At 52.0% G+C, this 23,432-nt stretch overlaps 9 protein-coding genes across 9 annotated transcripts; 5 read left to right on the top strand and 4 right to left on the bottom strand.

Moving 5' to 3' along the window:
• Window positions 1-790: 790 nt before the first annotated feature.
• Window positions 791-2,110, bottom strand: CAOG_01174 (hypothetical protein). The gene is made up of 3 exons (XM_004365988.2): window positions 1,786-2,110; window positions 978-1,691; window positions 791-920 (listed from the first exon to the last, which is right to left on the bottom strand). Exons 1-2 carry the CDS (start codon window positions 2,098-2,100, stop codon window positions 1,389-1,391), a joined length of 618 nt encoding a protein of 205 aa, XP_004366045.2. The 5' UTR covers window positions 2,101-2,110; the 3' UTR covers window positions 791-920; window positions 978-1,388.
• Window positions 2,111-2,551: 441 nt separating this feature from the next.
• CAOG_01173 (hypothetical protein) lies at window positions 2,552-3,139 on the bottom strand (the record flags this gene model as incomplete). Its single annotated transcript, XM_004365987.2, has 3 exons — window positions 2,552-2,741; window positions 2,822-2,851; window positions 3,057-3,139. The coding sequence occupies 3 exons, from the start codon at window positions 3,137-3,139 to the stop codon at window positions 2,552-2,554; spliced, it is 303 nt and encodes a 100-aa protein (XP_004366044.2).
• A 640-nt stretch (window positions 3,140-3,779) lies between these two features.
• On the top strand, window positions 3,780-4,669 carry CAOG_08482 (hypothetical protein; the record flags this gene model as incomplete). Its single annotated transcript, XM_011271752.1, has 3 exons — window positions 3,780-3,837; window positions 4,241-4,437; window positions 4,505-4,669. 3 exons carry the CDS (start codon window positions 3,780-3,782, stop codon window positions 4,667-4,669), a joined length of 420 nt encoding a protein of 139 aa, XP_011270054.1.
• A 335-nt stretch (window positions 4,670-5,004) lies between these two features.
• Window positions 5,005-6,775, top strand: CAOG_01172 (hypothetical protein). Its single transcript, XM_004365986.2, has 5 exons — window positions 5,005-5,106; window positions 5,301-5,369; window positions 5,499-5,910; window positions 6,038-6,123; window positions 6,196-6,775. Exons 1-5 carry the CDS (start codon window positions 5,023-5,025, stop codon window positions 6,679-6,681), a joined length of 1,137 nt encoding a protein of 378 aa, XP_004366043.1. The 5' UTR covers window positions 5,005-5,022; the 3' UTR covers window positions 6,682-6,775.
• A 789-nt stretch (window positions 6,776-7,564) lies between these two features.
• Window positions 7,565-9,486, top strand: CAOG_01171 (cathepsin D). Its single transcript, XM_004365985.2, has 3 exons — window positions 7,565-7,646; window positions 7,777-7,891; window positions 8,420-9,486. The coding sequence occupies exons 1-3, from the start codon at window positions 7,585-7,587 to the stop codon at window positions 9,389-9,391; spliced, it is 1,149 nt and encodes a 382-aa protein (XP_004366042.1). The 5' UTR covers window positions 7,565-7,584; the 3' UTR covers window positions 9,392-9,486.
• CAOG_01170 (protein-tyrosine kinase HTK98) lies at window positions 9,471-14,771 on the bottom strand. The gene is made up of 16 exons (XM_004365984.2): window positions 14,743-14,771; window positions 13,619-13,888; window positions 13,445-13,516; window positions 13,291-13,365; window positions 13,141-13,203; window positions 13,011-13,082; window positions 12,848-12,922; window positions 12,700-12,771; window positions 12,518-12,589; window positions 12,352-12,423; window positions 12,204-12,275; window positions 12,069-12,140; window positions 11,837-11,976; window positions 10,178-11,724; window positions 9,992-10,067; window positions 9,471-9,859 (listed from the first exon to the last, which is right to left on the bottom strand). Exons 2-16 carry the CDS (start codon window positions 13,816-13,818, stop codon window positions 9,618-9,620), a joined length of 2,922 nt encoding a protein of 973 aa, XP_004366041.1. The 5' UTR covers window positions 13,819-13,888; window positions 14,743-14,771; the 3' UTR covers window positions 9,471-9,617.
• A 103-nt stretch (window positions 14,772-14,874) lies between these two features.
• CAOG_01169 (hypothetical protein) lies at window positions 14,875-17,413 on the top strand. The gene is made up of 4 exons (XM_004365983.2): window positions 14,875-15,470; window positions 15,606-15,654; window positions 15,753-16,849; window positions 17,121-17,413. Exons 1-4 carry the CDS (start codon window positions 15,024-15,026, stop codon window positions 17,340-17,342), a joined length of 1,815 nt encoding a protein of 604 aa, XP_004366040.1. The 5' UTR covers window positions 14,875-15,023; the 3' UTR covers window positions 17,343-17,413.
• Window positions 17,414-17,447: 34 nt separating this feature from the next.
• CAOG_01168 (hypothetical protein) lies at window positions 17,448-20,711 on the top strand. The gene is made up of 8 exons (XM_004365982.2): window positions 17,448-17,652; window positions 17,849-18,067; window positions 18,171-19,214; window positions 19,342-19,489; window positions 19,564-19,636; window positions 19,711-19,882; window positions 19,975-20,165; window positions 20,305-20,711. Exons 1-8 carry the CDS (start codon window positions 17,523-17,525, stop codon window positions 20,527-20,529), a joined length of 2,202 nt encoding a protein of 733 aa, XP_004366039.2. The 5' UTR covers window positions 17,448-17,522; the 3' UTR covers window positions 20,530-20,711.
• CAOG_01167 (hypothetical protein) lies at window positions 20,591-22,659 on the bottom strand. Its single transcript, XM_004365981.2, has 2 exons — window positions 21,521-22,659; window positions 20,591-21,408 (listed from the first exon to the last, which is right to left on the bottom strand). Exons 1-2 carry the CDS (start codon window positions 22,531-22,533, stop codon window positions 20,724-20,726), a joined length of 1,698 nt encoding a protein of 565 aa, XP_004366038.1. The 5' UTR covers window positions 22,534-22,659; the 3' UTR covers window positions 20,591-20,723.
• Window positions 22,660-23,432: the final 773 nt, after the last annotated feature.

Here is a 23,432-nt window from a genome sequence, read left to right as displayed (position 1 = left end):
TTGAAGGTTTTGCTTGCATATTTGGCATCAATCAACCGACGCTACTTGATCAATAGCTCTAGAAATACTATTCGTATGATTTGGAGTTGTATGGGTTGGATGAAATCGACTCTGGGCGACGGAAAAATTTGCAAACTGTGCTCGTCAGAGTCGAGTCAAAGTCCAATTGGATTACCCTTTTTTTTGAAGAGCGCCCGTTTGCTGCTTTCGTACGTCTCTGGGAACAAATCACGACCCAGCCCCATTCAGCATCAAGGCATAGCATCATATACAACTTGTCATTGATGCTCAACTTGTTTTCCAAACTCTCTCAGTCAACGACAGTCTCCAAAAAGCAATCACCAACATTGGACGATTTCTCTGTGCCAGGGGAGAGTTCGATTCTACCCCTCGATGCACTGTTCGACTGATGTTAAAGCACAAACCCCTTAAGGGAAAAGCTTCGGGGTTCTGTTCTCGCGAAAATCACCAAAATTCAAACAACTCTCCACTGATTTCTCACTGATATTTCATACTCGCTCCAAAAACCAATCCAAAAAGCGATGTAAATTCGATTGTTTGATCATTCAAAGGACAGTATGTGGAGGGGTAGACCTGCTTTATGAACTACTGATCCTCTTCCAGGTCACCCAGCAACGACGCGATTGCGAAAGCCGGACAAAAGAGCACATCCTCGCCTTGCCTTCCAAACAACAGCCCCATCACAACCTCTGCCTCTTCTGTGACGAGGTTGAGAGTAGATCCGCAGTCTCCCTCATTGGCAACAATGTTTTGAACGACCAGAAGTCGGACGAAACAACGCTGGTTCTTCAGGTTGAGCGGATAAGCACAAAGCTGAAACTCGACCGGAAATGACAGGTTCGGGCTCTTGCGCCAAATAACCCGACCCTGAGCGCCACAAGTGAGCTGGGCTTCGGAAGCTGCACAAAGAGAGTTGCGCAAAGTGAGTTGCAAGTCAATCCGGTGACAATACTGACCAATCGGACTGGAGTTCACAGTAAACGGACGTTCTCCAATCTTCGAGAAGCTGACGTCAACCCAGCAGTTTTCGTATGGATTGATATAGTAGCCTGGAACGCCAGCCAATGCGGTCTCGGTGTCGGCGAGATCTGGATGCCGTGCCGTTTGTTTGCAGGGCGGACACAAACAATACACGGTCACAGCAGTGTCTCCAACTGTCTCTCGGATCGTTCGCAACGCATGACCAATAGATATGATTGTACCATCAATGCACCAGCTGAGAAGTGCAATCCTGCCTTTTCGCATTCCGGACGCGTGGAAATGGAGGGGCATGGATTGCACTAGGGTAGTGGTTGTGCACGGTGTGTCGTGTCCATTCTGCCGGGAGTACCGGCTTGTTACGGCTGCATCAAGTGAGACGCCAGCACTCAGATCCCAGTTCTTGATACGGTTCCATCAGTTCTTTCATACGGATGCATCGTCTCATCGGTATTTCCGCTAAGGAGCTCCAAGACTCCAGCCGGCGCCGACTTCGTAAACTCTAGCTCGGGGAAGTCGGAAAGCTGGTCGGTGACCTCCTTGATAGATGGCGGCGATGCATCAGTGCTGAAGGCGAGCAAGACTCGAGCCGGCTGGTCATCCTTGGCCGGAATCCACTCCAAGCGCGACACGAGCTCGGTGTGAGGCTTGAGCAACTGCTCGACCGGCTTGAAGACCTTGTTGTACAGAGGCTGCGAATATGGTCCAACAGAGGCCGGGGAATGGTCGTGAGTGATGAAACAGGCGCCAAAAAACCAGTTAAGTTCTGTTCTGCCTTCAACTCACATCAGGTTCTTCAAGCTTCATCTTGCTCAGCTGCTTGGCGAGCGTGTCGAGACCCTCGCCAGCTGACACTCGCGTGAGCCGACTGACGGCTGCACTCATCCTGGTCGTTACGGGAAGGTCGCAAGGGCGCAGCAATACGAGCGGGTTGTGCTTGGTGCCTCCGTTGCCTCCCACGACCGAACACTGGCGAGTACCGTCGCACAGTACCACGTCACCGCTCGTCACCTGCTCGCCGGTGCGGTACAGGTAGCGATAGGACGAGGGCGTTCCAGTCGGAGTGCGAAACGGTTTTTGATCTGTTGCATCATTTGACATGGTTGTTTCAAGTTGACGGAAGTAGATAATGTGAAGTGAAAGCCCTTCCCTTTTTCCAATCCCTCCCCTCACTCATTTCCCGACCTCCTCATCACCTCCCCTTGCTCCAGTGAGCTCAAATAAACACTAAGTTTCAGTAGGAGTCATCCGCGGGTCAGGCATTTTTTCAACGTGAGGTTGGTTTGGTTGGGCAGTTGACCAAAAACGACCAACCCAGACAACAAAAACTCGAGCACCCTCGTTCAACGACGCCAGACTTCCCATTACTCCCCCTTGTCAACAATCAGTTTGAACGCAGTTTTCAAAAGGGCGGGGGCGAAAGAGCCACCAGAGCAACCACAATGGAAAATTTTTTTCTGAATTTCGGAACAACCGAATTTTTTTCTGAATTTCGGAGCAACCGAATTTGTTTTCAAAAATTCGGTGTTTGTCAACTTGCGAATTACAATATTCACACGTATTCAAATGCCATGGAATCATGATGAAGTGCTTTGGAGTTGGAAGCAGCTCTGGGAATGGCCAACTTGGTGCCGTTCCCGACTCCTGTCAGCGGGCAGACAGCGCTTGCGATGGCGACGCCTGTCTGTAGCGTCAGCCATACTTGTAACCAGTCATGGATCCGCTTCAACGGCGGCTGCGCACTGGGTGCAGATACAGCCACGCCAATCTTGAGACGTAAAAACAGAAGTGAGCTCAAATCGGTCACTTCCCTTAGTTGTACCGCTGGTAGTCTTCCGGCACTCGGTCCTCGCTGCACACCAATGCGTGTCAAAAATCATTTAAATGTAATACAAGTGAGCGCTGACGTCAAGCGTGCGGTGTGCGCTGAAAATCGAGCGTTGATCGGTTGTAGCGTTGTTTGTCGCGATGGGTGTCGCTTCCGCGAGCTTGATACCGGCCTGCGATAAAAATTGTGAAGGGTGGTGATGAGAGTATTCATTGTCGGGTAGTTCTACTCAAAGAATGTCGCAGCAGTTCCAGTCCAGTGGTAGTAGCACCATGGAAACCTAGCGTAGCGTTCAAAGAACGCCTGCGGCATTTTCGCGAATGTTCGAACACGAATTCTCATCATTATCGAGAACTACAACTGTCCAACACAAGCATGCATACTTGTTACAATTATACACATCATAATTGATCATGAGCTGCGAGGTAGAGAGCCGTAGGACGACCAAAAGGCCGTTCCAAAGTTGCCGGTAAACTTTACGAGCGAATTTCCAGCTCCTGCTTGCCGCAATCAACCAGCCGATTGGCACATTATATTCTAGAGATTAATTATGTGATTGTCAGACTGACGGGACGTCAAAAAGTCTTGTGACGTTTCACATTTAGGCACTGATGCATCAAGTAGCGTTTTGCCCAACCGGACAACAGTTGAGCCGTCACTGTGCATCTTTCGCACCTGACGAGGTTCGATTCCCTGCTTTTGCTCTTTTTGCCTTTTTTTTTTTTTTTTTTGACGATGGAAAAAGCAATGCACTCAAACAAAAAAAATAAAAGAAAAAAGAAAAAAAAAAAAATTATTTTATTTTTTTATTTTTTATTTTTTATTTTTTATTTTTATTTATTTTATTTTATTTTATTTTCTGCACCACAGTCTTTGTATTTTTATTTATTTACTTTTATTTTATTATTTCATTGCAAAAAGCATTGTATTTTTTCTTTCTTTTGAATTGCAAATGTCGAATCAGCACCAACAGATTTCGAGCGAATCGTATCTCTTCGCATTGCGGGAATGTAAGTAATGACCAATTACAATCGTTCTCCTCCTGAGAGAGCAATTCTTTCAACACACATCAGAAAGAACAAAGAACACGCATGGTGAAAGAAAAAAAAAAAAAAGAAGAAAGCAAAAAGCGCGCGAAAACGAACTTTCAGTTTGCTCTCGGTCCTGCAGATCAGCAGCCGTTCGCCGGAGCGCGCTGCCGCCAAGCATATTGTAATTGTCATGGCTTCCTTGACGGAATTGCGTCGCGATTGGCGTGAATTCGGGGAACGCGGACGCTGGGGAGGGTGAAAAGGGATTTTGATAGTAAAAGCGCGGGAAACACACTGTTCTTGAGCTGGTGAATTTTCAGCAAACGAAAATTCAACTTGGTTAATTTTTTGATTGGGTTGTTTGTTTGGATGTGTGGATCAGATCAACAAGCAAGCCTTGAATTTATTTCAAGACTGTCAGCGGAGAACCATGCACTGAAGTGTGAGATCGATACACTCAAGAAAGATAACACTCAACTGACTGCTCGTATTGGAGGTCTGGAAGCCCTGTGCCGCGAGAAGGATGCAGCGTTTGCAACACTCCAACAGAGGGCCGAAGCACACGCCCCGGTTAAGCTCGTAGGTGACTCAGATGTGTGCAAACAAGGAAGTGTAGCGTTCCTTTACTGATCATCCTTGTCCAAAGGAAATTCCCAAACGAATTCGCTTCAAAATGACAGAAACCGCGCCCCGCACACCAGAGTACAACATGGCGTTAGGACGACCACTCAATCCTGTATTATTCAAAGCAACGAGCGGGGCAAAAGAGGCCAATGCAGCGACAGGACAGGCGATAACACGAAACGAGTGAGCTTGTCCTCACCGTTTGCGTGTCTTTTCGCGGTCTTTCGTGCTTCTTTTCTCGACTTGTAGTATTCTGAGATATTATTATTATTATTATTATGTTCAAACCGATGTGTATTTGTATTTAACAGTACTCACACGTCATAACAACAAAAGTTCGCTGAGTTGCGCCGCTGGTATTGGCGTACGCAGCTCTAGTCAAACTTTTGCAGCCCAGATTTGGTGTCTGGGGTGCTAACAACATTTTGGTCGTCGCAGAGGACGAGGATCATCTTTTGGAGAGTCGAGTCGGGCTCGATTGCGAGTGCGTTGCCCCAGACCCAGTCATTTTTTTTTTTTTTTCGTTTTTCTGCCAAATCAATGGGCGATGATGCAAACGACTTGCTGCTCATGTTCCAGAGCATGGGCACGTCTGATCACGACACGCTCCTGCAGCAGTTCCGGGTACGCCTTTTGCCTCTTGCCCTACTCTGTCCTTTCGCTTCCCCCCGCCCCCCGCGCCCTTCACAGCTGCAGGATTCAAGCGCCGTTTGGTTGCACAAGTTGCAGTCTCACTCTGCCCGATTGCCCTTCCTTCCCCGACTCCCCATCGTGCTCTACCAAACCAAAACTCACATCTACATCCATGCACGCAACAGATCATACTGCCAGACGCCGACGAAGAGTCGTGCCGCTTCTTCCTCGAGGCAAACAACTGGTCGTTGCAGGTTTGTACTGGTTTTCTCAGCAGTTTTTCCATCGTGTTTGCAAAACGATAGTGTTTGACCAACGGGACTGTTTGCTTTGTTTTTGTTTGATTGCGCTGTGTTGGCTTTCGGTTCGGACGGCGTGAGCAGAGCGCCGTAGCGAGCTACTTTGACTCGGCGGGCAGCGGCGTCATCACTCGCCAGCAGCAGAGCGACGCCGAGATGGCCGCCATCGAGCATGGCGCGCAACGCGCATTTCAAGGCATGCACCTTGGCAACGGGTTTGACCACCCCGCGGGCGGCGCGTATCCTCACCACGACGGCGCAGTGATTGACGGCTATCAGGCCCTTCAGCTTCAGCGTGCCTCGGAGAGCTCCGACGACGACGACGAATCTCAATACGAGGACATTCCCGATAGCGAGCTATCCGGAAGTCGGCAGTTTGCCCCCAAGCAGCAGCGTCCAAGACCCGCGCTAACGGTTGTCAGCGAGCAATCTGACGCCACTCAGGTTGCGTTAGCCGGTCAGCCGTTCGTTCGGCAGTGGATTGTTCGGAATTCAGGTGTGTTTGTTCTGTCGAGTGTGTTGGAAGTGGTGCTAAGCTTGAGGCGGGGGGGGGGAGAGCTGTTTGCCACAGTTCAACTCCATTTGTTTTTTTTTTGTTGCATTTTGTTTCAAAATTTTGACAGGCTTGCAGGCGTGGCCACCAAACTGTCAATTAAGATTTGCCTCTGGCGAGCGCATGGAATTTTATGGCGATGCCAGTGGCGATTATGTAGGTTGCGATCGGGTGCAGGTCGTGATGTTTTCACTAACTTTGCTTTGTTGTTTTTTTGGGTCTGTGCAGCTCCCTGTCATTGCGCCAGGGGAAGAAACTGTAGTAACATTGCGTCTAATTGCACCGGCTGTCGCTGGAGAGTATGCCGCTGTTTGGCGAGCAGCCATCATCGACCAGCAGGTGGTGCAAGCTTCGCACGCCGCAATGCACAGCAATCCGTCGCAGGCCGCAGCAGTACACAGTGGTGGCTTTTCGGGATTTGCACAACCTCGCTTCCAGTACCATCCGGGGCAGGCGCCTCTTCAGCAAGCACACACAGAAGAGAGCGGCGGCGGCGCAATGGACGACGGCTCGGGCGGACAGACGATGATGGACCCCGCAACGGAAATTCGGCTACGCGTCAGCATGTTTGGCGAGCCCATGTGGTTGCTCTTGACTGTGCGGGATCCGACGAGCGAGGCCGAGCTACTCGAAGAGCTGGACATGTCTGCGTTGCAATTTGGGAATTCTCAGCATCAGCAGCAGCATCAGCATCAGCATCAGCAGCATTCATGATTTTTGATGCTGTGCAGTTTTTTGATTGCCATTCTCGGAATCTGCCGCTGCTGGAGTGTCTGCTTGTCATGGCTGTTGTCGCTTATCAATGTAGTTTTTTTTTCTTTCTTTTTTTCGAATTCGAGAGTTTTTGCTGCCCCCATCCCAACTGCTGTTCCCTTATCTGTGTTTTCGTTTTGCAGAGTTTGGAATTTGCTTTTTTTTGTTCAAGTCAATGTGCGCAACGAGCCTGACGTCTCCCGTGACCGATTTCGGATAGTGGAGCGAGTGAAATTCGCTCATCTACTGTCATCCACTGCATGCTCTGTTTAATCTGATTCTGTTGCCATGCGTTTGCCATGCTTTTGCCATGCTTTTGCCATGCTGTCTGCTGTGCGAGTCGTTCGTCGTCGTGATGGTGCCATGCAACACGAGTTAGTTGCGTGTCAGTTCAGTTTGAACTTCACACCCACTTTGCATTGTCCTGAATTGTCTCTTTCGATTGCGCTTCCACTCGTCGCTCTGATCCAGCCTCCTGCTCTTGCGCCCCCTCCTTAATGCTCAAGCCTGCCACTTGAGTGAGGCAGGAGAGAGCGCGAGAGAGAGTCACGACACGAGATCGGGCGCGTGGTTTTCTTTGGTTTGAGTCCTTCAGCGTGACTATGATTCGTTCTTCATTGTTTTCTCGCTTCGTCATCGTCATCGGCGCTTCGTCCTCAGCAGTTCTTGCGCTTTTTTCTTCCATCCCTCCTTCGTCTACTTGCACAGTCTGATGTGCATCCCGTGTCTCGTTCATTGCAGGATGCAGGCTCAACTGTGGCCGCATTTTTTATTTGATTTTATTATTATTATTATTTTTTTTTTTTGCTTTAAAAGCCTCTCGCTCAATTAGGAATTGCTTCAGTCTTTTTCTTACTTGGAGCAATGCAAAAGCTTCTTGTCATCACCCTTCTCGCTGCCCTCATCGCCACCGCTGCCGGCGCCAGGTACAGCTCATGATGCACATGATTGCTCTCCCTCTGTGCTTGTGTGTGTGTGTGTGTGTGTGGAGCTGGTCCTCGTTCGATTGTTCTTTGACTAATTTTTTTTTTTTTTTGCTTTTTTGCGTCTTATCAGCATCAAGCTCCGCAAGTTCGAGAGCGCCCGCCGCTCCCTTGCCAACGTCGGCAACTTCATCGAGTCCCGCTACCTCGGTGTCGGTGCCATCGAGCCCCAGCACAACTACCAAGACGTAAGTGCACCCAACCATCAAGCAAAACTCGCGATCTCACTGGATTCTTTTTTTTTCTTTTTTTCTTTTTTTTTCTCCTGTTCGTTTTTCGTTCGCTGCTGCTTTCTCCTTGTTCCACACGCTCTTCATCCCACGCACACTTGATGTGTGTTTGTGTGTGTGTTTGTGTGTCGTACTCTGTCGCCTTCCTCCCCATCGCGCGCTCGTTGTTGTGAACAATTCCATTCAAAAATGGCGGAGCTTAATTTGATAAAAAAAAAAAAAAGCCACACAAGTCATTTGAAAGTCATGTGTTTTTTTCGATTTTTTTTTTTTTTTTTGCTTATTTGCTTTTTTTTTTTGACCTTTTTTTTTTTTCTTCTCGTTGATCTTGATTTTCTTTTTCTTTGTGGTCTTTTTCTCTCGTTCTGCACTTGTTTTGATCAAAGTGCAACGTGAAGGTCACGTCTCACGATCGTCTGTCTCACTTTCACTCACTTGTTTACCATTTTCTTGTGGTTTTCTCCCTTCTTTCCCTCTTCCTCGCAGGCCCAATACTACGGTGACATCACCATCGGCACCCCCGGCCAAAAGTTCACCGTTGTCTTCGACACTGGCTCTGCCAACCTCTGGGTCCCCTCCAAGAAGTGCCCCGTCACCGACATTGCCTGCCAGCTCCACAACAAGTACGACTCGACCAAGTCGTCCACCTACAAGGTCAACGGCACCAGCTTCGCCATCCAGTATGGCTCTGGCAAGCTCTCTGGCTTCCTCTCGACCGACTCTGTTAGCTTTGCCGGCCTGACCGTCACTGGCCAGACCTTCGCTGAGGCCACCGCTGAGCCCGGCCTCTCCTTTGTTGCTGCCAAGTTCGACGGCATCCTCGGCCTCGGCTTCCCCCAGATTGCTGTTGACGGCGTCACCCCCGTCTGGAACAACGCCATCCTCCAGGGCGTTGCCGCTGCTCCCCTTTTCGGCTTCTGGCTCAACCGCGACCCCACTGCCGCCGATGGTGGTGAGATTGACTTTGGCGCCATCGACGACAGCCACTACACTGGCCCCATCCTCTACACCCCCGTCACCCGCCAGGGCTACTGGCAGTTTGCTCTTGGCGCTGTCACCGTCAGCGGCAAGAACTACTGCGCTTCCGGCTGCCAGGCCATCGCTGACTCTGGCACGTCCCTCCTTGTCGGCCCCACCGATGCCGTCACCGCCATCGCTGCCGCTGCTGGTGCCACCAAGAACATTGCTGGCGAGTACACCCTCGACTGCTCCAAGATTGCCTCGCTCCCCAACCTCGTCTTCACCATCTCTGGCCAGCAGTTCGCCCTTACTGGCGCTGACTACGTCCTCAAGATCACCTCCGGCTCCACCACCGAGTGCCTGCTCGGCCTGATGTCGATGGATCTCTCTGCTGAGGGCATCCAGTGGATTCTTGGCGATGTCTTCATTGGCAAGTTCTACACTGTCTTCGACTTCAACGGCAACGCCCCCCGCGTCGGCTTCGCCACTGCCCGTTAAAGCCCTCCCATTATAGTTTAATTGTCTTTGATTTTTGTGTGCATGAACAAAACAATTGTGCCAAGCGCAAAAAATAAGACAGCTTTCTCATGACACGTTTTTTATTGCAGTTGATCATCATTCTACATCATTACACTCAATCATGCATCATATTCTAATACGATAATGCAGACCTGAGCCTTGTTTTGGGTTTGGTGTGTGTGTGTGTGGGGAGAAAACCAAAAGCCTACAACAAGGTGCCAATGTCTCGGATTGTCGACCCAGCAGACAGTTGGCTAAACACCGTATTCAACTCGGCAAAGCTGGGCCGCGCTGCCGGATCAAGGTTCCAACAGCGCTGCACATGCTGGTACACGTCGCTCGAGCAGTGTTCGGGTTGTGCTAGGCGAAGTCCCGCCTCGATCCTTGTCAGCAACTCGTGCCTCTCGACCTCGCTGTAAGGGGATGAGCCATAAGAGAACACTTCCCCTAAAAGTGAAGCACCGAAGCAGCAATCAAACGACAACGCCAGACAGCAAAGCAACAACGCAGAGTGAGCGTGGACAACAACTTTTTTTTTGTTTGATGATGCGCTCCATCGTCTGTCCAAATTTCACTCACAAGCAAGCACGCCAAAGGCCCACACGTCGCTTTGATGTGTAAACTTGCGGTAGTTTAAACACTCGGGTGCCATCCACTGCGGCGAGAGAGCCAACCGAGTACGGCAACCAGCATCCAACAATTCAAAATCAGTGCTTTTTTGCTTTGTGCCATCATCCTCTCTCAACGTCTTCGAGGCGACTGTACCTTGACTGGAACTCGACCTTTGGTCTGCATCTTGTAGTAATCCTTTTCCTCGGCAAGGACGCGCGAGAGCCCAAAGTCCGAAATCTTGACGGCCAGCTCGTGTCCCACGAGGCAGTTGCGGGCTGCAATGTCTCGGTGCACAAACTGAATCGACTGGAGGTAGGTCATGCCAGCTGCAACCTGCGCGAGGGCGTGCGCCTGCTCTGCCTCCGTCCACAGCAGATTCCGAACGTGGGACTTTTGGAGCAGCTTTTGCAAATCTCCGTATGGCATGAGTTCCAGCACAAACATCGGCGGCTGCTCTTCCAGCAGCGCTGCAACCGATGCCACAATGTTGGGATGGTTGAACTTTGCGACCATGCGCGCCTCGTCGGCAAACTCGCGCTGCGACTTCTCATTGGCGTCTGGTTGGATGGTCTTGACAGCAACGTCAACGTGCGTCTGCATGCTGTCTCGCACGAAATTGGGCGCTACAAGGTTCACAGGCAGCCGACCGCGGAGCACCACGCCAAATGCGCCAGAGCCGAGCTTTTCGCCGAGCTGCAGCTGTTGGCGCAAAATTTTCGCCATGGGCACGGCCTTGTCATAAATCCGATGCAACGGCGTGGCATAGTACTCGCTGGCTGGCGTCGTCGGCTCCTGGTAGTGCGTCGGCTGTTGATAGTGCGACGCTGCGCTTCCTGGCTGTTGGTAGGCGGAGCCTGGCTTTTGCACCGCTTCGTACGTCGGACTTTGGGCAGTGTCGTAAATGGGAGACGAGCCGTTCGCGAGCGGATTTGCTTGGAAGGCAACCAAAGGCACATCTGACTGGATGTGGGCGAGTCCGGATTGGGCCTTGCGGCGACGGCGGAGCACGAGTAGGACAACGACACATGCCAACAGCACTGCAATTCCGCCCAGAACTGCGCCAGCAATAACGGGCACGGCAGACGCGTCGTCCTTTGTGTTCTGCCCTGCAGCGGCGACCACGCTTGCTGAAGTCGCCCAAACGTAGCTGGCGCTCGAGGCGGATGCCGCGTTTGCGGATGCGAAGGATGCCAGACTTGCAGACGCTGCGCTTGCTTCGGTAGCCCGAACGTAGCTTGCGCTCGAGGCGGATGCCGCGCTTGCAGACGCACGAGAGGCCACGGATACAGTTGCAACGGACGCGGAGATGGCTGAAGTGATTGAAAGGATGCTCGCAACTGAAGCGGACGCGGAGACGACCGATTTGAGCGAAGTGACGCTCGCAACGGAAGCGGACGCCTGCGAGGCAGCAACGGCTTGAACAGAGCTGAGCGAGACCGACGCGACGGACTGAACGGAAGAAATGGAAGTGATGGACACTGCAGCCACGCTCTTGGCAGACTGCGCGGATTTCGCCGAGGTGATGGACTGGACAGACAGCGCAGAGCTGGAGCTCTGGTCGGGCGAGATGCAGCTGCCGCCAACGAGGGTATATCCGCCATAGCATTCCGTACACTCTGAACTTGTGCAATTCAAACAGCCCGGAGCGCAGCACGCCGTCTGGGCAGTACTCCAGCATGTGGCACACAGATAATGACATGCTGACACAACCAGAACAACAATGAAACAGACAAAACAAATAAAATCAACAGGTTTGTCAAGCATTGAGTCGCAGCCCTAACATGTTTCCAAACCAAGTATGGCGACACTTACGCAATAGACTAGTGACTGTGCTGACGGTGCTTGCTGGGGCACCCACAAAGCTGTTGTTGCTGAGGTTTACCGTGTTCAAGTGGCTGAGGCCCTGAAAGAGCCCCGGGGGCAGGACTGACAGCGCATTCGACGAAAGGTCGCTAGGAATGACAAGGGGTAGAGGTGGCAGAGCAAAGTCAGTCAAATTCGCAAGAATTCGAGCGATCAATGCATTCCAGTTCGCACATCTTACATTTGTTGAATATTCCCAAGATCTTCAAAAGCGCCAGTCTGAATGTTTGAAAGTTGGCCACGAGGCAATCCTCTGTACACGACAGTCAGTTTCATACTTTACATGCCAGGTGCATGGAAGTCTGAGCAGCATTACAGGCTTTGCAGAGCTGGTAGTCCTGAAAAGGTTCCTCGAGCAATGGAAGTAACGAGTATCTGGGGCATCAATCTTCACATATCACAAGTGCACGAGTAAGCTCGGAGATCCGTACCGCAAGAATTTGAAAAATCGCCCGGCTGCTTACAGGGTTTGCAAACTCGTCAGACCTGCAAATGCGTTTGGATCGATCGCCGCGATTGGCGACTGTGACAGGGTTCTAGCATATTCGCAGAGCAGCGCATGAGAGCGACACATCATGGTTTTTTGCCAACAAGTCCCGAATCGCCGCCACCGCAGCAACAGCAGCTTACAAGTACGTCAATGAACTCAGGCCGCTAAAAGTGTTGGCAGAAAGCATCGTCACTCCGGATTTGATGAGCTCTCTGGATCCAAAAAGCATTTCACGTGAGCGCTCTGTCACAACAAATTAAACTGCACACTCTACCACACAACTCGACGACAAATACAGCGAGCAGTTTACGTCTTGGCTTACAGGGATTCCAAATCGGACAATCCCGCAAAGGCGTTGCTCGCAATGCGAGTCATGCCGCTTAGCGACAAGTCGCTAGATCAAAGCAGCAGTGTCAGTTGAAGAGTCAAGGCAAATGGCCAAGAGAAAAAGTGCATCGTAAGCGTCTTACAGGAGCTGTAGGTTTGAAAGATCCGCAAAGGCATTGCTGGGGAGTTCGGTGAGCTGTGAGGTGTTGTACAAACTCCTGCGAGAGCAGAAAATCAAAACCAAGCCAACTATCGCTGTTAGAGTATCGGACGCGCAAAACTAGATCATCCTTGTTCTTTTCTTACAACAGTTCGAGATCGGAAAGCCCGGCAAAGGCGTTGCTGGGAATGGTTGTAAACGTGCTTCCGTCTAGGTCCCTGCCATTCATTGTCAGCAGCGAAGTTTCAGTCGTTCATGGCGCGTGGCTCTCCTTACAGAGTTTCCAGGTTTGATAGAGCCACGAATGCATTGGAAGTGAGCATCGGAAGCGTGATGGCCCTGCCACCAAGAATAACAACGAGCAACCATTGAGACAGAGCAGGACGATACAGTCCACTGCCAAGAGCTTTCTTGTGTTGGACTTACAAGGAGTGTAGAGAAGATGAAATACTGCTGAAGGCTGCAGTGGGAGCCGATGCTAGTTGCGTGTTGCGCAAAACTCTATGAACAAACGACAAAACAAGAACGAAAATGAGCGGTGAAGATGTGCACAGCTCGGAGTCACTTCAGAACAGCTTACAATGATGACAAGCTGTTCAAATCAACAAAGGCTTGGGCGCTGATGCCAGTGAGCTGCGCATCTGATAGATCGCTGCCAGCGACGACGCACAATGTTTGCACACAACGATGCAAAGGTGAGAGACCAACTATGACACTAGCTGCCCAGTTGGAAGGCAGCGAGTTGCTGACTTACACGTATGTGGCGGTGTGGAAGTTGGCAAAGGCGTTGTCTGGCAGCAGTCCCAGGTTGCTGCAATTTCTGACCATATTGGCACTGCAAAAACATTTTGTGCAGGCGTCCGTGTATGCATTCGCGGGGCTTCCGGCAATCATGCACATCATTACGATGCACAGCAGATTCGCCAGTTTACGGCTTCGAGAAAGAGCCGACATTGTTTCGGTCTGACTCGTTCTGCTTGGTGGCTGTTCTTGTTTTCGGTAATTTTTTTGCTTTTCAAATGGCCTGATAGATCGATTTAACAATGTTTAGCACATGTCATGTACCTAGAGTCAGTTAGCATTGGTGATGGAATGGTTGATGAAAACGCTGTTTTCGGCTTTTGGTTTCTCTCTCTTTTGCTTGTGAATGCAGCAAAAACTCCTCAAAAACCCTTTCAGATGTGAATGCGAATTTGAACACGAGAAGAAGCACAAGAAGAGCGAAGAGTGAAGAGCGAAACGTTACAGTGATGATCTCCACTCTAAAAGAGGGTATTCGCACAAACATCAACAACAATAACAATAACAAGATCGATTGTACAGAAGGACGTAAGCACCGCTGCACTCTTCCCCCCCCAACTAACTCTCTCACTCATTCACTCACTCACTCACTCTGTTCATATCTGCAGTAGGATGATAGGGGGATTTGAGTGCTGCTTGCTTCAACACTGACAGATTTGGGCAGCAGTTTAGCGGGTTTGGGACAAATTGCCAATGCAAAAAAAAGTGAGCTGAACAATGAGCGACTGCCCAACGGAAGCGAGCGACGACACGATCGGATGGAAGATGAGCGAGATTGTCGAGAGGTAGAGAATCGGGGGTTGGGGGTGGGGAGACGCGGAAAGAGAGAGAGTTAGAGAGAGGAGGAGGAGGAGGAGTGGGAAAATGCAAAAGCGAGGTGAGAGAAGTTGAGCAAACCCGCAAAAGGCGCAGCGAACAACGCTTCACAGAGTGACTGAGGTCGAACAAGGAGCAACAAGGGGAGGGCGGGAGGGGGCGGTGAGGAATGAAGCGGGAAGGGGGGGGGGTCGGGTGGACGAGCGGGTGAGTGATTGAGTGGAGATTGAGTGGAGATTGATGGGGAGTGGATTCGCTCACCCTTTCTTTGGAAGCAAAGTAACGCAACAAGACTGACTGAGCGACGTCGATGGACTGCCGAATAAGCGAAAGCAATGCGCGAAATACTGCAAACAAGGAACAGCACAATGGGGTTGAACCACCCCCCCGCCCCTCAACGAAACGCCAAAGCCAAGTACAGTAGAATCAGTCGTCGTTCCATTCAGATTCACTTCCATTGCATTTCGGAACCCTCGTCCACTCATTCATTCATCCACTCATTCATTCATACTTAGCACAGCTAAGCAGTTCGCATTGTCATCATGTCGCTCCCATCACTGTTCAGGAGCAGCAGACGAAGAGGGAACATTGATGACAATGGCGATGATGATGGGAAGGGCGACTTGCAGCCACTGACGCGCGGGGACGATCACCACGACTACGACTACGACAACGACGACGACGATGATGATGACGAAGGCGACGACATGCATGGCAAGGCTGATTACGGCGGCGATGACAGTGACAATGACATTGTGTTTGAGAGTGGACGACGAGCGGGACAGCGAAGACCAGCGTCGCTCGCCACAGCCGCACACCACCAACGCAACGGCCAAGGTGCGTCACACAAGCATCAGCAACATCAGCAATCATTGGGACGGGCGTCGGTGGGCGGTGGTGCACGACAGCCGGACGAGACACATTCCGACCCCGAGCGAACCCGGCATCGGGCTCAGCAGGCTGGCTACGACGAAGGGAGAGCGACATGGGTGAGTTTCATTGCCCCAACAACAACAACAACAATAACAACAACAGTGCGCACTAGAGCACAATTGGGGTGGTGTTGCATTGGGGCTGATCATACGCTGGCTCACAATTTCTGAGAATTCTGATTACTTTGGCAGAGAGAACTCGCGGCGTCCATCTTCAATCTCGTGTCATCCGTCATCGGAGGTACCTTGAGCAATTGTTGAGGCTTTCTCAAGCTCCGTTGGCTTCAAATCTCAGTCACTCACCGTTTTACTCCTGCCTTGATTCTCACTCTCTCACAGGCGGAATGCTCTCAATTCCATTCGCGTTTGGCGAGTCGGGAGTGCTCGTCGGGATGGTGGTGCTCGTCGTCATGGCGTTGTGCGCGACGCACTCGGCCCATTTGCTGGTTGTGAGCCGGAGATTTGGCGAGCGGGCTGGCCTGCTCTCTGCATCTGATCGCGGCGACTATGAGGTTATTGCAAAGTGCGCCTTCGGTCCTGCCGCGGCCTACACTGTCGTGTTTATCATGTTTTACATTTGCCTGATGCCGTGCATTGCGTACCTCATTCTGTTTGCGGATGGCGTCGCTCCGCTGATGCGGCTCGCCGGCGGGACGGATTTCGTGCTTGCCGATCGCGGCGTGATTATGATCCTGGCGGCTGTGACCCTATTACCAGTCACGCTGCTTCGCTCCTTGTCCGCGCTAAAGCACACCAGCGCGATCGGCGTTTTCAGCGCCTTTTTCATCTTGCTTGCCGTCACCATCCGCTTTGCGCAGAACGGCATTGCGACCACCGTCGCCATGGCACGGGCCGAGTCCAGCCTGTTTGGCACCGTCTCTGTGCTCAGTGTGGCCTTTTTATGCCATTTCAATCTCGCGCAGACCGAGCACGAGCTGCGCCGACCATCCAAAGGCCAGCTCAACACGTTGCTCACCTCGACCTTCACCATCTCTGGGGGTGTCTACCTGTTGTTTGGCATTGTGGGCTACCTTCAGTTTGGCTCGGCCATCCAAGGAAACGTCTTTAACAACTTTTCCGATTCCGACTCGCTCATCAACATTGCTCGTGTCACCTTTGCCCTTGTCATGTGGACGTCCTATCCGCTGCTCGCCTACCCTTGTCGTGCAGCCCTCGATCAGCTCTTGTTCTGGGGCGTACCGTGGCAGCGGTCGCGCCATGTCGCCGAAACCCTCTTCATTCTGAGCGTTACGCTGATTTGCGCGCTGTACATTCCCAACGTGATGACAATCTGGCGATTCACGGGCTCTACCTGCACGCTCCTTGCCATTTTCGTGTTTCCCCCATTGTTTTACCTCAAGCTGCGAACACCAACAGTCCGTCCAACGCGGCAAGCGCTGGAGCGTCGTCGAAGGAATCAAGCGCGGCTTGCAGAGGTGGGTGCTGAATTTTCGAGCTTTGGCGGTGTTTGAGAGAGTGTGTGTGTGTGTGTGTGTGTGTGTGTGTGTGTGCGTGTGTGTGTGTGTGTGTGTGTGTGTGTGTGTGTGTGTGTGTGTGTGTGTGTGTGTGTGTGTGTGTGTGTGTGTGTGTGTGTGTGTGTGTGTGTGGGCGGGGGAGAAGGGTGGTAGGGAGAGGGCGGAATTGATGCTTTTATTTTTTATGCTCACAATTTCCGGTTCTCTCCGTATGCTCCTGTGTTCGCTGCAGGCGAGCCGCAACAATAACAACAACAACAACACCACCTCCGGAGCTGGAATCGCGGATCTGGAGCTCTCAGAACCAGCTGTTGCAGCGGTTGACTTTGACGACGATGATTTCGTTCAAGAGCCCTTCTACAAGGATTACAGTGGACTCTCTGCCGTCTTGATGCTGTTTTCCGGGTTTGTGCTCTTTATCGCGTGCACCTACGAGACGTTCCGTACTCTGTGATCCCAACGAGTTCTTTTGAAGCATTTTTCAGTTTGAACAATAGACAACCCCGGTTATTATTAAGAACCCTTAACCCCCTTACCCCTTTTCCATCCAATCTTCACTTCAGTCTTTTGTTTTTCTCAGCATTTTCCCCCTATTACATTACATCCACTTTTTTTTTTTTTTCTCTCCCCACAAATGCATCTCGCTATGGCTGGCATTGCAGCGTTACCATTGTCGTCACCATCGCCGCCGCTGGTCACTCGTCTGGCCGCCCTGGCGCTTCTCCTCTCCTGCGTCTGCCACGCTGCCCTCGCCTCAGGATCAGGCACGTCCCTCCATCTCCCCCCCCCTTTGCCTTGCCTTGGGTTGCCCCTCTCTGGGCTCTCTCTCGCTTCAAAGTGCTGACGAACGCACCCGTCCACCCCTTCTTCACTCACCGCTGCCCTCACTCACTCACTCACTCACTCACTGCACTCACTCACTTTGATCATTGTGCCACTCATTATTTCAAACAACAACAGTGCGCGTGCCGCAGTTTGTGCATCTGATGGGCGCGCAGTCCGCCGGCGGCAAGACGGGCGAGCTGCTCGTTCCCGACTGCGACTCGGACGCCCTCTACGAAGCCAGCCGCCTCAACACGTCTGCTGGCGGCGGAGGAGTCGTGCTGCCGTCCGCCTTCTTCACTGCGGGGCGGTTTGCGGGGACTGTCAAGCTCGACGACGCCATCACGCTCGAATCCGGTACGAACATTTCAATGCAAAACTCTCAGTCTGTTCAAGAGATCAACACAAAAGATGACCGACTTACATCCTTGTTCGTGTTCGTGGTGGGGGAAAAAAACAGATGGATTGAATGCACTCTATGTGGCGCGGTTTGCGGCGCAGACGGTCGTCGATGCAAGCACTTCGCACTTTGAAACAAGCGCCATTCCGTCCGTGTTTGCGTCCGCCATGCAGAAGAGTCTCAAAGTGTTTGACTGGGCAGTCACCATCAAGGCAACCTCAAAGGACGGCGCCTTGTCCGTCCAGCGGCTGGTGCGATTCACCGCGCGCGATGGCCGAAAGCAGATTGTCGTCACTGGCTTGTTTAGCAACACCAATCTGACCATCGGATTTAGCAATCCCGAGTTTGCCTTTGCGCCTCTGCAGGTCGACGAGGGCACACCGCGTGCGTTCTTTGTCCTGACGTTCGAGGCGGACACGGGAAAGCTCGTCTGGGCAAGTGCTGGAAAGCTGAGCCTCGATTGCCCCGACCTGAGCCCTTCCATCATCCCCGTGCCAGCAGCGGCCGATCCGGAGACCGGTCGACGCAGTACTGTCTTGCTCGCCATCTCGTTTTGCGGCACCTTCACGCTCGACGATTGCGTGCAGGAAGCCACGGGTGACGGCATGAACTCGGTTGTGCTGTCCCTTTCCACGGCTGACGGCAATATGGATCCTGAGGATGACGGAGCGGTGTGTGGTGTCCACATGCTGTACAAGCCCGAGAATAAGTCGCAGTCAGTGCGGATTCTTGATGCCGTGGCACTGCCCCAGGGCAGCGACACAGCTCGCGACATTGTTCTTGTGGGCTCGTACACTGGCGCACCGGCGTTTTACAACCAAGTCCTCCCTGCGACTGACGGAGCGCCCCTGTTCTTTGCCGTAACGCTGTCCAGTGACGCCAGCGACCCTGATGAATTAGCACTCATTCACAAGAACATCTTCCAGGCGCATATTGAGAACGTCGAAGACCTGCGTGCCGATGGCATTAGCTTGTCGCAGTTCTACGTGACGGGATCCTACCATGGCCTGCTCAAGAGCTCGCCATCCTTGTCTTTCCCGTCGCGTGGCGACACGAGCGATGCATTCATTGCGAGCATGGATTTGACGTCGACCGACAACGATGGTTGGTCTTGTAGTTGTGCTTTTTTCTTCGTTTTGGTTTTTTTGTGTGCAGCTTTCGTAATCGCGTGGAGTCTCATCTTTGATTTGTGACGATGATGCTTTTCTTTTTTTGTTGTTGCTCTTGACAGTTGTTTCCATCCCCTGGGTCTGGCGTCTGGGCAGCACTGCCGAAAAGGACGAGCTTACCAAGCCTGCCATCGGAGGTGCTCTTGGTGTTGCCGTGTCTGGTCGCGCTACCAAAGGCACGATCTTTGAGGGTATTGTCGGAAATGAGCGGTAAGTCATTCGAGCCGCTCTGTCGGTCAATTCTGTGATTTTTCTGGTCTCATTTTGCGAACGTTGCCGATCAGATTGGCGTCGCAATACCTGTACAACACTGCTCAGGAGGGCGACATTGTTGTTCGCATCGGGTTTGATGGACAGGTACGTTTTGATTGCGCGAATGTCGCATTTTTCGTGCTCGTGCTAAATTTTCAGCTTGTCCTTTTTGGGCGCAGCTCTTGTATGAAAACCTCTTCACTGATCGCGCCGACAACCGGACGTACATTGCTGATCTGGCCCTCTACCGGGACAACAACATGATCCTCACCGGACATGCCCAAGCCGAAGTGAACTTTGCTCGCTTTGTCATTGCTGGGTCCAATCAGGCTGCCTTCCTCGGCGGTCTTTGTAAGACGATGAGTGTGATAGAGCGCGCAGCCGCTTTGGTGGTATCTGGGGAGACAGAAGGTCACCTCTCACTTTTTTTTTTGAACTTGCAGTGTTTTGCGCAAACGATTGCCTTGCTGCCAATCGCATCCCCTGCCGTCCTGGATCTTTGACTTGCCGCGAGTGTCAGTTTGACTACGAGATAACCGACGAAATGATGGGCACTCAGCAGACATGCGCCCTTTCCAACCAAGAGGAAACCGCCTTGTTCTCTGGTACTTTTGCGACCGTCTCGTTGGCTGTGGTGAGTGTCTTTCATTCCGAACCGCTCCCATCTTGTGTCCATTTTGTTTTTTGGGTTTGTTGGGTGGCCGTTGTACTGCTTTGCGTTTTGTTTTTCTTTGTTGGACTCACATCCTGGAAAAATTCCGCGTTTTGACCAGCTGATTTCGTTGAGCATTGGGTGTGCCATCTTCTTGGCATGGCGCAGCCGCGCCGCGCGAACTGCAGTGGTGGCTGCCAAGGTTGCTGCCACCCGATTGAAAAACCGCGGCAAGGCACCGCAGCGATATCGCCCGGTTAGCAATCGCGACGAGTTTGAGCTCTTGTCCCAAGACGCCATGGACGATGAGGACGAGGCTGTATTCGACGTAACCACTACACGATAGCTTTGCTGCTTGCAGTTGCTAGTTGTTGATGCTGCGCGCTTTTTTTTGGTGTTGGTTTTTGTTTTTGTTCTCGGAGTTTGTTTATTGGATAGTTATGACATGAATGTTGTTTCAACGTTTTGATAGTGTGATTTTGTGGTGTCTTTGTTCGTCAAAGGCGATTACCAACACAATACGTGGGACTAGCTTGTTTTTCAAAGTTGCTGCAAATGTCGATCAACGCGTGCATGAAGTGCCTCGAGCTGTGCGGCCACTTCCCGCTCATAGTCTGTGCTGTCAAAGCGAGTGAAATCAGCGTGCAGAGTCTTGAGAGCTTCAGCAACGTTTGCCCACGCCGGAATGCTCGTTGCCAGAGACTGCTGCTCAAAGCAGCGATCCCCAATGAACGAGACGGCCTGCACGAGCCGTCCAAGCTCGTCTGCTTCGTGCAGCACGGCGACGAAATGGGCAATCGTCATGCAGGCTGCGGGCGTTGTCAGTTGATCGCGCAACGTCAACCGCACTTGCGCTTGCCGCTGTAATGCTTCTCGTTCAAGTCGCTTTGCAGTGTCCAACGCTTCTTCCGAGTCAGGCTGCAGCGTCCAGTGCACCTGAGAATTCAGGACAGACGCAGCGTGGTCAAGCTCGTCGACCAAGTCCGTCACCAGAGTGGTGATTTTGACAATGACAGCCTTGGAGTGCGTCGAGGCGAGAGTTGACAAGAGTCGCTGCGGACCATCCAGCATCTGAAAGTCTTCTTGTGCTTGCGGCATATGGCGCAGCAGAGCTGACATGGCATACAAGGCGCGCCGAGCTACCAGCTCTGTGCCGTCAGAGACCAGATCCAGCAGAAGCGGGAGAATGTCACGCCGCAACGCGTCGACCTTTGCCTCGTCATTGCTGTCAAATGAATGGGGAACGAGGGGCAGGTGAGAGCGGGGTCACAGCATGTTCAAAGTCATACACACTAACAAAAACAACAAGCAGAAACAAACAGGAGGCTCCAACTCACTTGTGAATCGCAGAGCCAAGGGCAAGCGCCGCGGCACTCTTCACAGCGACAGAGGTCGAGCCAAGATACCCAATGAGCTGACGCATGCCGTCGATGCGATCAAGATCTCGGCCATTGTCGATTTGATTCACGAGTTCCGACAGCACGAGTAAGGCGTCAACAACATTGTCCTCGGAAGAGTCCGGAGACGCTGCCTTTTCCAACAGCTCCATCATCAAGCGGACGTCCGACCTCACTAGCAGATTCTCACGCTCCATAATGGCCATTGCCTCGCGGAGCTCTTGGAGAGTTGCGGTCGAGCGCTCGGACGAAGCAGCAGCAGCAGCGGCGGCGGCGGCGGGTTGATCCAAACTGAGCAGGCACTCTGCGTCTCCGGCTGGGCAAAACGCAGACGCATGCAAGTCGTCGCCATGCATTTTCGCAAGCTTGTCCTTGATCTCCTGCTTTGTGTACTGGTGCAAGATGCGCACCTTGCGTTGCTTGGGCTGGACTGAGCGTTCATCTCCCGGTTGACCGGTGTTCTCGACATTGATCGCAATAACGTCTCCATGATTGTGTACAAACTCAGAGTCGTTGTTTTCGAGTGCATCCAACTCATCCCGCGGTTGCTCCGCATGCGCGGGTTCCGGATCAAGTAGCTTTGCGCGGCGGCGTCCCGTTTCAAAGTTGAGCTCAATGTGAAGTCCCGGCGGCACCGGCTGGTCTGGGTGGAGGTCTTGCCACTCGTGCGTCGGGACAAACTTGGTCGTCAGCTCACTTGGCGGCGGCGTGTTGTGCTGACCTGGCGTTCGTTGCGTGTTGGCGGCGTCGGCTGAGCTGGCTGAGCTGGATTCAGCGGGACTTGCTGACACAGCAACCACTGCTGCTGCTGCTGCTGCTGGAAACCGTTGCTGCTTGTCCTGTCCCTGGTCAATGTGCTGGTGGTCCAGGGCGGATGACACGGCGGACGCGGCGATCAACAATGCCACGATGGACAGCCATCCAGCCAGTCGAGCTCCAGAATACCGCGCCATGCTAACAGTCCAGCGAATGCTAACAGTCCAGCGAATGCGTCAACGAGAAAAATATGCAGATGCGATTGTATAGCGTTGGAACTGGGAGCTGAGTGCGAACCCCAAAAAAATCACAAAGAAAGCAAGACTGGACCAACGCCAGCTCAGCTTGCCACTTTTGGACCTGCTCGTTCAGCAATCTGCTCATTCAGCAATCTGCTCATTGGAGTTACAATCGGTTTTGCGATGCTTCAAAGCTGGACATCATCATGGTGCTTTGGTGGACTTTGGCGGCAGATTTCACACGGTACAGACTTGGAGCATCTTACAGGGGTTTTGAGCCAAAAGAAAGTGCTGAGAAAGTTGTGCTCAAAACGAATTGTGAAGTTGTGGACGTCTACGTTGGGGCATCGAGAAATGCAATGATGCGTGCTTTTGTTGTGTGTTTTTGTTGAGGAGAAGTTGTCAACCTTCTTATTCTGGGTTTAATTGTCCTTCTTATCTCGGTTTTGAAAACCTGTTGGCGGAATTTTCTCATTCTCATTGTGATGATCGGTTGTGGGGCTATTTTGTGTGTGTGTTGAAGAGCCAAGGGCACGGCGCATCGAGTGTCACGTCATTGAGAGTGCGCTGTTTGCTTTAAAAAAAGAAAAGGCTTTTGGGAGGGGAGCCCGGGTGTGCAAGTGAGAGTGAGTGTGAGGTGAGTAGTGAGGGGGAGTGCTCCGTGTTCCTTGCCAACCACAGCCTGTGAAAATGACCGCCTCTCTCTCTCTTTCTCTCTCTCTCTCTCTCTCTCTCTCTCTCTCTCTCTCTGCTGCGCCTCCATGCCATGTCTCTCTCTCTCTCTCTCTCTCTCTCTCTCTCTCTCTCTCTCTCTCTCTCTCTCTCTCTCTCTCTCTCTCTCTTTCACTGAATACTGT

This window comes from Capsaspora owczarzaki (assembly GCF_000151315.2).
Source record: "Capsaspora owczarzaki ATCC 30864 unplaced genomic scaffold supercont2.1, whole genome shotgun sequence".
Lineage (NCBI taxonomy): Eukaryota > Filasterea > Ministeriida > Capsasporidae > Capsaspora > Capsaspora owczarzaki.
Note: the sequence above shows the minus strand (reverse complement) of the source record. Positions and strands in the feature narration are given on the sequence as shown.

Excerpts from the sequence above, each read along its gene's own strand:
- CAOG_01174 (XM_004365988.2), bottom strand. The coding sequence starts at position 2,100 with ATGTCAAATGATGCAACAGATCAAAAACCGTTTCGCACTCCGACTGGA. Across the intron at positions 1,692-1,785 it reads TGAAGCTTGAAGAACCTGAT|CCTCTGTACAACAAGGTCTT; the intron begins GTGAGTTGAAGG and ends CCATATTCGCAG.
- CAOG_01172 (XM_004365986.2), top strand. The coding sequence starts at position 5,023 with ATGGGCGATGATGCAAACGACTTGCTGCTCATGTTCCAGAGCATGGGC. Across the intron at positions 5,107-5,300 it reads CGCTCCTGCAGCAGTTCCGG|ATCATACTGCCAGACGCCGA; the intron begins GTACGCCTTTTG and ends TGCACGCAACAG. Across the intron at positions 6,124-6,195 it reads GCGATGCCAGTGGCGATTAT|CTCCCTGTCATTGCGCCAGG; the intron begins GTAGGTTGCGAT and ends GGGTCTGTGCAG.
- CAOG_01171 (XM_004365985.2), top strand. The coding sequence starts at position 7,585 with ATGCAAAAGCTTCTTGTCATCACCCTTCTCGCTGCCCTCATCGCCACC. Across the intron at positions 7,647-7,776 it reads GCCACCGCTGCCGGCGCCAG|CATCAAGCTCCGCAAGTTCG; the intron begins GTACAGCTCATG and ends GCGTCTTATCAG. Across the intron at positions 7,892-8,419 it reads CCCAGCACAACTACCAAGAC|GCCCAATACTACGGTGACAT; the intron begins GTAAGTGCACCC and ends TCTTCCTCGCAG.
- CAOG_01170 (XM_004365984.2), bottom strand. The coding sequence starts at position 13,818 with ATGTCGGCTCTTTCTCGAAGCCGTAAACTGGCGAATCTGCTGTGCATC. Across the intron at positions 13,366-13,444 it reads TTGAACAGCTTGTCATCATT|AGTTTTGCGCAACACGCAAC; the intron begins GTAAGCTGTTCT and ends GTTTGTTCATAG. Across the intron at positions 11,977-12,068 it reads CTTGGGAATATTCAACAAAT|CGACCTTTCGTCGAATGCGC; the intron begins GTAAGATGTGCG and ends TGTCATTCCTAG.
- CAOG_01169 (XM_004365983.2), top strand. The coding sequence starts at position 15,024 with ATGTCGCTCCCATCACTGTTCAGGAGCAGCAGACGAAGAGGGAACATT. Across the intron at positions 15,471-15,605 it reads ACGAAGGGAGAGCGACATGG|AGAGAACTCGCGGCGTCCAT; the intron begins GTGAGTTTCATT and ends TTACTTTGGCAG. Across the intron at positions 16,850-17,120 it reads ATCAAGCGCGGCTTGCAGAG|GCGAGCCGCAACAATAACAA; the intron begins GTGGGTGCTGAA and ends TGTTCGCTGCAG.
- CAOG_01168 (XM_004365982.2), top strand. The coding sequence starts at position 17,523 with ATGCATCTCGCTATGGCTGGCATTGCAGCGTTACCATTGTCGTCACCA. Across the intron at positions 17,653-17,848 it reads TGCCCTCGCCTCAGGATCAG|TGCGCGTGCCGCAGTTTGTG; the intron begins GCACGTCCCTCC and ends AAACAACAACAG. Across the intron at positions 19,215-19,341 it reads GACGTCGACCGACAACGATG|TTGTTTCCATCCCCTGGGTC; the intron begins GTTGGTCTTGTA and ends TGCTCTTGACAG.
- CAOG_01167 (XM_004365981.2), bottom strand. The coding sequence starts at position 22,533 with ATGGCGCGGTATTCTGGAGCTCGACTGGCTGGATGGCTGTCCATCGTG. Across the intron at positions 21,409-21,520 it reads CTTGGCTCTGCGATTCACAA|CAATGACGAGGCAAAGGTCG; the intron begins GTGAGTTGGAGC and ends TTCATTTGACAG.